This window comes from Stenella coeruleoalba (genome assembly GCF_951394435.1).
Source record: "Stenella coeruleoalba genome assembly, chromosome: 8".
Classification (NCBI taxonomy): Eukaryota; Metazoa; Chordata; class Mammalia; order Artiodactyla; family Delphinidae; genus Stenella; species Stenella coeruleoalba.
Genome location: NC_137154.1, coordinates 2549993 through 2560616, shown reverse-complemented (window position 1 = coordinate 2560616; position 10624 = coordinate 2549993). Strand labels below are relative to the sequence as shown.

General features: G+C 51.2%; 1 protein-coding gene across 1 annotated transcript in view; it reads left to right on the top strand.

The window, feature by feature from the left end:
* The first annotated feature begins 1650 nt into the window (after positions 1–1650).
* The window catches only part of NADSYN1 (NAD synthetase 1), a 35281-nt gene continuing 26307 nt past the window's right edge, over positions 1651–10624 (top strand). Inside the window, exons 1-4 of the mRNA XM_079929711.1 lie at positions 1651–1897; positions 2982–3042; positions 5021–5137; positions 10400–10453. Coding sequence (XP_079785837.1) covers positions 1813–1897; positions 2982–3042; positions 5021–5137; positions 10400–10453 — 317 coding nt within the window. The 5' untranslated portion in view covers positions 1651–1812. The remainder of the gene's footprint in view (positions 1898–2981; positions 3043–5020; positions 5138–10399; positions 10454–10624) is intronic.

Below are 10624 nucleotides of genomic sequence, written 5' to 3'. Positions count from 1 at the left end.
CACCACTGCCCCAGCAGTACTTTCTAGTTCGTTTTGTTGTTTCTTTTCCGTCCTTGACAATTTTGAAAAGTCAAGGCTGGCTTTTCACAGCAAGTCTCTTGATTGGGTTTGGCTGTTGTCCTTGCTTTTAGGTTATGCATTGTGGGGCCGGACGATATGCTACCCAGATGTCGTATCTTCACGCATCCTAGCAGGAGGCAACATGATGTCACTTTGTCCCTTTGTTGATGGTAAGTTTGATCATGTGGTTCAGGTGGTATCCGCCAAAAGTCTCCATTTTTCCTTTCATGATTAACGCGTAAGCTGTGGAGTGATACTTTGAGGCTGGAAATACACTGTTCACAAATAACCCTCGGTCCAATTATCTAGCATTTAATGATGACTCTTGCCTGAACCAAACTACTGGATGCAAAAAGGGTGATCTAACTTCCTCAACCTTTCAATATTTATTTGTTGGCATTTTTCTGTAAAGAATTTCCCTCTCTTAATTTTTTGTCAGAATGGACGAATAGATTTTTTGCTCATTGAGTTACGATCCTGTACTGTCATTTACTTTTTTTTAAAGTTCCCATATTGTCCCATACTTGGCCAGTGGGAACCCCTCCAAACTGATTCTTCCTTTTCAAATAACATGTTCCCATCATTTTTGGAGAACGTCCTTATTTTCTGCTCCAACCAGACATTGGAGGATTTGCTCCTTCCCTGCCCAAGGCCTAGAACCAGCCATGGTTGGCAGGAGATATTTGAGCATACTGGAAAGAACTGAGGTATTTCTAGCAATGAAAACTGCCCCAAAGGGTCGAAGTGAGGATTAAATGAATGAACATATAAACATTTTTGTGGTTTTCTGAAATTTCCAAATGGAAGCTCATGAACAAGCATTACTTTATAAACAGGATACACGTTTGTCTGAAATGTGAGAACGTGTACAGTACGTATGACAGAGGCAGCATTGCAAACCAGTAGAAAAGGGTGGCCTGTTCCATCAACGATGGTCAGCCAGCTACTTATTCACAAGGGGAAAAAAATGAATTCCTACCCTAAGGGGACTAAAGGGTGAAATGTGAAAACAAAACCTGAAAAACTGCTGGTAGTGAATAGGTTCAAAGGCTTCAGAGAGGAAATTGGGTAACATTTAGTAAAGTTGCACGTATGCATATCCTACGCCTGGCGAGCGAGGCGCAGGTAAGTGCAGCTCCAGGGGAAACTGGCAACGGTAGGCGGCGTAGAGAAACTAGTTGCCCTCACACGGGATGCATTACAGGAATGAAAATAGCAGTGCGCGTGTGTGCTGGCACAGCGCTGCTAACTTAAATGAACGGATAAAGTGGGCTTTATTCCTACAGTGCAGTGACAAATGCAGAAATAACCAAAAGAACGTAATTAATATCACGGGGGAAAATAAAGTTGCACAAGCGTATTAAGATGCAGTTTGCTGGGAGGTATGGGGGCACGCGGGCGGGCCGGCCCCTCTCCACCTGCGCTCCAGGACTTGGCGACCGTCCCACCTGCCCGGTCAGAGTCGGGGCGGCGCGGGCGGGGGTAGCGCGCTGGCACCCTTGCCGAGCACTCGCGGCTCCGCGGGCCTCCCTCCTGCGCAGGCGCGGCGGAGAGCTGGGGGCGGGGCTGGGCGGGGCGAGGGCGGGGAGATCGCGGCGGGGCCTGACGCTGGGGCTCTGCTGTCCTGTCCCTTCAGGGCCTGGCGGGACGGGACGGGGCAACCCGGAAGGACACAAGCCGCGGCCGCCTGTCTCCCTAGGACAGAAAGACCCACCGTCCGGCCGGCCTTTTGCCCAGGCGACTGCAGCCAGGATGGGCCGGAAGGTGACCGTGGCCACCTGCGCGCTCAACCAGTGGGCCCTGGACTTCGAGGGCAATTTGCAAAGGATTTTAAAGAGTGAGTCTAGGGGCGGCGTGGGGCAGAGGGGCGAAGGTCCATTCTGGCCGCCAGACTTGCTGTGACGCACACGCAGCCTTGCTCTGGAGAAACTCGTGGCCGTTGGCATGGGGACAGATAAGATAAGCTATCTTATGACCACGCCTTTGCCCGTAAGTGCCCAGGTCCTCCTCATGAATGGGAGTGCGGAGTGGGTTACAGTGCCTGGGGACACGTGGTCTGTACGCGTGGTAAGAAAAGTCTGGCCGTGGAGGTGGAGATGGGAGGGCTGGGGTGAACCTGTCCTCAAATATCTTTGGGGTCGCATGTGACATTTCTAGAGCTGAAACCGACCCAAAGAGGGAAGTGGAATAGGGGTGAGACCCCCAGCTTAGAGACTAGGTGAGGTCGTTGTGTGTGTGTGACGGGGGTCCCCCATACAGTTGTCACCTGCACCAGCTCACCTTTGAAAGCGCAAGTTTGCACTGTTGACATCTACACCTGAAGTGGGGCTGCCCTGGGCGACCCTACAGGCTCGGCCGCTTCAGACTGGCTGTCCTCAGCTGGTTACTGCAGCAGAGTTGCCAACCGCAGTAAAAACAGAATGATTCAGGTGAGGGCATCTTAGCAGCCATGTGCCTCGGACCTTCATCCTTTTTGTTTTTTTCGATCTCAACCTGCTTTCATCTCATCAGAGGTCAGAGCAAATCTAGTTGGAGTGAAGAGAGGCAGTCTCGGTGGCCAGAGCTGAGTCTCCACTTGGCCAGCCTTTCCTCCCCGGCCTGCTGCTCAAACCCAGAGGCGGCTGGTACCTGCTGCTGGTGCCTTTGGGTCCCGTCTTCTCCCTACACAGGGTCTTCCGCATCTGCTGGTTAATAAACTACCAGTGTGTGACTCCCCGCTCGCCCCGCTCTGCTCCTTCTTGGTGCTGAGGGTCAGCCCTGCAGGCCCTGCCTGTGTCTCTCATTTCCTGCAGGTGTCAGCAGGGTCTGGGAGATGCCCTCTTGTTTTTTACGACACCTATGGCAGCGAGAGAGTTGGATCTGCCTTTGGACCAGTTGTGGGTGCTGAAATTGCCCCTCTTTCTCTCTCTCTGTACATGTAGGTATTGAAATTGCCAAGCACAAAGGAGCAAGATACAGGCTTGGACCAGAACTGGAAATATGGTGAGAGCAGAACACACAGACACCCCAGGGTGGGCAGGTAGAGGCGTCTATATCAGCTCCCCTCAGCCGAAAGTGCAAGGAAGGAGGTGGCGGGCATTGAGAACTGCGGACATGCAGGCCCATTTAGGAGACCATCAGAAGCCCGTGAATGTGCGTGCTTGGCACACTTGAACAAAGCAGGCCCGGCAAGGCTGGGTGATCCCAGACTCCTATGTCGGGTAACACAGGAGCTCGTAGAGAGGCAGACTCTTCCCAGTCCGGGGCTGATGTCAAAGCTGGCTGGACGTCTGGCATTGCATTGGTGTTTGATATCATATGTGGCCTGGGAGGTGCAGAAGTGACAGCCTCTGAGGCAGGAGTCTGTCCTTGGAGAGGAAAGGGCATCCCAGGTCTGGACCCCGTTTTCATCTAAGAATCAGGCTCTCCCCCTGATCAGAACCAGAGGCTGAGAGGAATGCTTTTCAAGGCATTAAGGGTGGCAAAGGCCAGTTGGGGGGTTTGTGTTCACGTGTGCAAAGTTTGCTCGGCGTTTGCAACATCACTTCCGGGCCATGCGTAGTGGGAAGGACCTTGTGAAGATTTAAAAGTGGTTTACAGAGAATTCCCTGGCAGTCCAGCGGTTAGTACTTCACGCTGTCATTGCCGGGGGTCGGGGTTCCATCCCTGGTTGGGGACCTAAAATCCCACAAGCCATGCGGTGTGGAAATAAGACAAAATGAAGTGAAATAAGGTAAAATAAAATAGTAAAATAAATAAAACAAAATAAAATAGTACTTTACAAATTCTGTACATTTCGTTACTGGGACTCCCAGACTGAGAAATTACTCTCAACCCACTTCCCCTGTTAGGACCTCATTGAGCATTGTATTAGTTTTTTCTGGAGCTGCTGTAACAAAGTTTCACAAACTGGATGGTTTAAAACGGCAGGAATTTATTCTCTCACAGTTCGGGAGGCCCGAAGTCCCAAATCAAGGTGTCAGCAAGGCCCTGCTTCCTCCAGGGTGCCAGGGGACGGTCCTGCCGCCCCTTCAAGCTTCTGGTTCCCAGTTCTTCGTCTTGTGGCCGCATCCCTCCAGCCCCAGCCCCGTCTCTTCTCCATGGCTTTTCCTCCTTCTGTTTCATGTAAGGACACTTGTCACTGGCTTTAGGGCCAGGGCCATCTCATCTCCAGATCCTTCACTTACATCTCCAAAGACACTTTTTCCAAATGACGTCACATCCACAGCTCCTGGAGGTTAAGGCATGGACACGTCTTTTTGGGGGACACCATTCAGCCCCCTCCAAGCTTCCGTATCTCTAGCAGGAAACTCAGGAGCAGCTGTGTGAGTGGCATTTGAATGATTATTCATGGTCCCTTTGCCTGAGGAATGTTTTTCTCTGGGTCCAGCTTTGTTTCTTTCGCATCCCTTTCTTGTAGATTAGTGGGATTTGGGCTACGTTGAAGGTTAAAAAAAAAAAAATCCAAGAGCAGACACTTTTTGACATGAGAGAGAATTTCTCATTGTAACTGACAACTTTGAGAAGTGGATGGGGACCAGGCCATGAATTTCCAATAAAGAGCATCGTTTTGGGGGTTTTTTTTGTAGCAGTGATTCCAAGTCTGGCTACACAATAGAATCTCCTGGGGGGCTTTATAAAGATACCAAGGGGCTTCCCTGGTGGCGCAGTGGTTGGGACTCCGCCTACCGATGCAGGGGACGCGGGTTCGTGCCCCGGTCCGGGAAGATCCCACATGCCGCGGAGCGGCTGGGCCCGTGAGCCATGGCCACTGAGCCTGCGCGTCCGGAGCCTGTGCTCCGCAACGGGAGAGGCCACAGCAGTGAGAGGCCCGCGTACCGCAAAAAAAAAAAGATACCAAGGCCTGGGTTGCACCCCTGCATGTTCTGACTCCTAGGCCCCTAGGCCCCTGCCCCACCCCTGCCCCCGGGCCCACCCGGTGTGTCTCAGGGATTCACTGTCCTGCTCCCTCCCTCTGCAGTGGCTACGGTTGTTGGGATCATTATTACGAGTCGGACACCCTCCTGCATTCGCTCCAGGTCCTGGCTGCCCTTCTGGAATCTCCAGTCACTCAGGATATCATCTGTGATGTGGGAATGTAAGTGCCGGCGTGAGCATGGGGAAAGGCTGGCTTGGAAGGAGGCAAGTTCAAGGGCGTCGTATGTCTGGAGCCATCCTAACAGCAGGGAGGTGGAATCCGCACAGTTCAAAGACACAGAAGGCCTCTTGTGGAGGAGTGGGCTTTGTTCCCTCTCTAGCCCTGCAGGTACCTAACTCCCCCAGCGGAGGCCGCTCTTGGGAGATTTTTTTTTGTATGTTCTTCCAGATGCTACTGTGCATGTGGGAACACGCTTTGCACAGCTGGGAGCACAGGGTCTCCCTTTCACATGTATAGGTCTTTCTTTACTTAACGGTAAGTCTTGGGATGGTTCCACATCACTCCATATCGACCTGCTGACCATATGGTTCCAGGGGGTGTAGGTATATAAATGTAGCTTTCATAGCTGTAGATTCCATAGGTGTAGGTTCCCCCGTATGGTATAGGTCCATGTGGTATATAGGTCCATAGGCGTAGGTTCCATAAGTGTAGGTCCGTATGGTGTACGTTCCCTAGATGCAGGTTCCGTAAGTATAGATGTATATGACGTAGGTTCCATGGCTGTAGGCCCACGTGGTGTACAGGCAGACCTTGGAGACCTTGCAAGTTTGGTTCCCGACCACTGCAGTAAAGCCAAACATAGCAATAAAGCGAGTCACAAAGCTTTTGGGTTTCCCAGCGTATATGAAAGTTACATTTACATTATACTGTAGTCTATTAAGCGTGCACTGTTATGGCTAAAAATATACGTACTTACGTTACTTAAAAAATACTTTATTGGGCTTCCCTGGTGGCGCAGTGGTTGAGAGTCCGCCTGCCAATGCAGGGGACGCGGGTTCGTGCCCCGGTCCGGGAAGATCCCACATGCCGCGGAGCGGCTGCGCCTGTGAGCCATGACCGCTGAGCCTGCGCGTCCGGAGCCTGTGCTCCGCAACGGGAGAGGCCACAACAGTGAGAGGCCCGCGTACCGCAAAAAAAAAAAAAAAAAAAAAATACTTTATTGATAAAAAATGCTAACCATCGTCTGAACCTTCAGGGAGTTGTAATCTTTTTCCTGGGGGAGTGTTTGAAATATTGCGAGAATTACCAAAATGTGACACAGACTGGAAGTGAGGAAAAGCTGTCGGAAAAGTGGCGCCAGTACACTTGCTCAATGCAGGGTTGCCACAGACCTTCAATTAAAAAAAAAAAAAAAAAAAGCAGTACCTGCAAACCACAGTACAGCAAAGTGCAATAAGACGAGGTCTGCCTGTAGGTCCATAGCGTGTAGTTTCCACGGGTGCAGGTCACGTGGGTAGGGCTCTGGCCTAGGACTGTTGTTGAGCGTGTCTGTGACGTGCTTTGCGTAACCAGAGCCCACTGGCGGGCCTTTATGTTGTTTCTGTTTGCATCCTGCACTCTGTGTCACGTGGTGTGGACGTGGCCGAGTTTGCTTTCTTTTCCTCGGCCCTGCACGTGGGCTGCACTGCCTTTTCAACCTGCTGCGACGTCTGTGTGGTAGGTCTCTTTTGAGCAGTGAACAGATGAGATTTTTAACCCCGTTTGTTCGCTTTTACTATCATTCTCGACACACGGACCATGTTTGTGTCCTCTTTTGCTGCTGTGTGACAGAGTACCACAGATGCGACACACAGAGCCACACAGATCTGTTGCCTTGTGGGTGTGGAGCTCAGAAGTCTGAAACGGGTCAGCAGGGCTGGGCTTCTGGAGGCTGTTGGGGGAGCATCGGTTTCCTTGGAAGAGTCCAGCTCGGGAGGCCCGCCCGCATCCCTTGGCTCGTGGCCCCTCCCCCTCCCTCCATCTTCAAAGCCAGCGATCATATCACTGCAACCCCTGCTTCCACTGCCACGTGCCCTCCGACTGTCCCTCCTCCCTCACAGAAGGACCCTTGTGGTTATGATGAGGGCGCCAGAGAGTCCGGGAGAATCTCCCATCTCAGGGTCTGTAACTTTGTTATATCGGCGAGGTACCCTTTGCCGCATGAGGTGACATGCTTGCACGTCCTGGGAATAGGGATGGGGACATCATTGGGGGCCTTTACGCAGCCCACCACATGGACTGATTCTGGCCACTTTATTTTATTTTATTTTATTTTACATCTTTATTGGAGTATAATTGCTTTACAATGGTGTGTTAGTTTCTGCTTTATAACAAAGTGAATCAGTTATATATATACATATGTTCCCATATCTCCTCCCTCTTGCGTCTCCCTCCCTCCCACCCTCCCTATCCCACCCCTCCAGGTGGTCACAAAGCACCGAGCTGATCTCCCTGTGCCATGCGGTTGCTTCCCACTAGCTAGCTATTTTACGTTTGGTAGTGTATATATGTCCATGCCTCTCTCTTACCCTTCCCCCTCCCCATATCCTCAAGTCCGTTCCCTAGTAGGTCTGTGTCTTTATTCCTGTCTTACCCCTAGGTTCTTCATGACTTTCTTTTTTTCTTAAATTCCATATATATGTGTTAGCATACGGTGTTTGTCTTTCTCTTTCTGACTTACTTCACTCTGTATGACAGACTCTAGGTCCATCCACCTCATTACAAATAGCTCAATTTCGTTTCTTTTTATGGCTGAGTAATATTCCATTGTATATATGTGCCACATCTTCTTTATCCATTCATCCGATGATGGACACTTAGGTTGTTTCCATCTCCTGGCTATTGTAAATAGAGCTGCAATGAACATTTTGGTACATGACTCTTTTTGAATCATGGTTTTCTCAGGGTATATGCCCAGTAGTGGGGTTGCTGGGTGGTATGGTAGTTCTATTTGTAGTTTTTTAAGGAACCTCCATACTGTTCTCCATAGTGGCTGTACCAATTCACATTCCCACCTCTGGCCACTTTATTAAATGTCCTAGTCATCATGGTTTTTTCTTTTTTGTTTTTCCTGTTGTCTTTTGTGTGTTTTCTTTGTTCCACTTTCCTCTGCTGGCCTTGAACTTATAATCCGATTATAATTTTTCTGCTTTTTGTCCTCAAAGTGCTAACAGTCATATTTAAAGACATTTTTCTTTGGAAATCCAGCATTTATCTGGATCTGTAAGCACCACTGAAGAAAACAACCGTCATACCATGATGTCATTGATATTCTCCGTCTGAAATTGTCTTTACAAATTATCCTCCAGGAAAAAGGTGCTGAGCCTCCTTCCTGCCCTGTTTCTGAAGGCGTGTTATCCTTAGCGCTGATCACAAAGGGCTAGCTCAAAATAAAGAAAACTTAAAAAACAAAATAGAATCTTAAAACGCACAATAATTTTTTTTAAAAAAAAAGATCTTATTTGTTTGTTTTCATGACTTAGGAAGGTGAACTCTCTTGTTTGTTTTTGGCCGTTTGCGACACTTGTTCTTTAGCCTACAGTTGAAGTGTCTAATTTATTTTAAGAGTTCTTTATATGTGAATAATATCAACCCATCCCCACATACGATAAAAATACTTTTACTTGTATGTTGTTTGCTGTTTAACTTTATGCGTTGAGCTTTCAATTTTCTGTTTGTTTTTGTTCAAGAGGCTTACTCCAATTGGAAATCGGATATTCACTGAGGGTCTCTGTTTTGTTTAAAATATAAGTTTACCTCCTGCCTTGAACACATTTTTTTTTTTTTTTAGTTTATTTACTTATTTATTTATTTTTGGTTGCACTGGGTCTTCGTTGCTGCGCGCGGGCTTTCCCCAGTTGCAGCAAGCGGGGGCTACACTTCGTTGTGGAGCACGGGCTCCAGGTGCGTGGGCTTCAGTAGTTGTGGCTCACAGGCTCCAGAGCACAGCCTCAGTAGTTGTGGCGCACATGCTTAGTTGCTCCGTGGCATGTGGGATCCTCCCAGATCAGGCCCTGAACCCGCGTCCCCTGCATTGGCAGGCGGACTCCCAACCACTGCACCACCAGGGAAGCCCTTGAACACATTTTTGTATAAATGTGAACACAGGCAGGTTTTGGTTTGGCCTGGGGAGGATTAGAAACCACAGCGGTGGAAGTCCTTGCTGGTGGCATCCGTGTGTCGTGGCCACAACTGGGGGCACCCCCGCCTGCATCCTGTCCTTCAGTCCCTCTGGGAGGAGGAACCCAGGGTAGTGAGACTTATCCCAGTGCAAAGCGGGATTGGGACCTGGCCACCTGACTTGATAGCGCACACTATTAATGGCTGGTTTTATTTCCTCCTCCATCACTCATGTCCCAGGGCATTTATTTATTTGCCTTATTAATTTTATCTGACAACCCATCGTCTTAGGCACCCCTTAAGGCCATCCTCCCGTGGTGCCTGATGCCTTCTGCCCTGAGTGCTGTGCTCTCACCCTGAGCTGGGCTCCAGCACCTGGGCTTTGCCCAGCTCTGCCTTCTCTGCCATCTCTGCCCAGCTCTGCCCAGCTGTGCCCCATCTCTGCCCCATTTCTGCCCAGCTCCGCCTAGCTCTGCCCCAGCTCTGCCCCATCTCTTCCCAGCTCTGCCCCATCTCTGCCCCATTTCTGCCCAGCTCCGCCTAGCTCTGCCCCACCTCTGCCCCGTCTCGACCCAGCTGTGCCCCGGTTCTGCCCCAGCCACTGGCCCCAGAGCACCCCAGCCTCTGGAGCTTTGATCCCCTCCCCTGCAGAGGAGGAAGGTACCAGGTGGTCCGGGAGGAGATGTAAAGCACAATGTCTATCCTGAGAAGGGTCCAGACAGAGGGGTGAGTAGATCTGCTCAGGGCCCACCACTCCCCACCCCAGCCCCGGCCCCTCGGACCCGCTGCCCCTGCCCTGCAGCCTGCATTCTGGGGTGGGGGGTGTTCGGGTCAGGAGAGGTGCCGGGAGGAAGAATTGGGGAGGCACAGGGGCTAGTGCCTGAGGCCAGCAGGGGACGAAGAGGTGATGTGACAGCAGGGGTGTGAGAAGGGGAGGGAGGGAGCCACTGGAAGGTCCGAGAACCTTCCAGGAGGAGAGGAGGAGCCCTGAGCGGGGAGGGACCTGGTGCTCTATTTAGAAGACGCTCTCCCACTTAGGGCCTATGCTGTGGCAGAAACACTTGGGCTTGTTGTTAACTTTGGCTTGAGAAAGCCACAGGGGAGCCTTCTGATTCTCACAAAGGACGGAGAAGCTTCACATCGAAGCAGACACATCGCTCTGCTCTTCGCCAACAAGTGCGCGCGTCCCCTCTCTCCGCAGGCCCAAGCAGACACACAGCTCTGCTCTTTGCCAGCGAGCGCGTGGTCCCCTCTCTCCACAGGCCCAAGCAGACACATAGCTCTGCTCTTTGCCAACAAGCGCGTGGTCCCCTCTCTCCACAGGCCCGTGATGCACCGAAACGTCCGCTACAACTGCAGGGTGATCTTTCTCAACAGGTAGGTGACCGCCGGGAGCAGTGACCTGCCTGCCTCCGCTGAGCTCTAGGGGCCTGCGGGCACTCGTGCCAGTGCCCTGGGGCACGGTCCCTGGGGGCCCTGTGCAGGGAGGCTTCTTCCGGAACTACCTTAGTGGGGGCTGGTGTACCAGGCAGGTGACTCGAGTGGCAC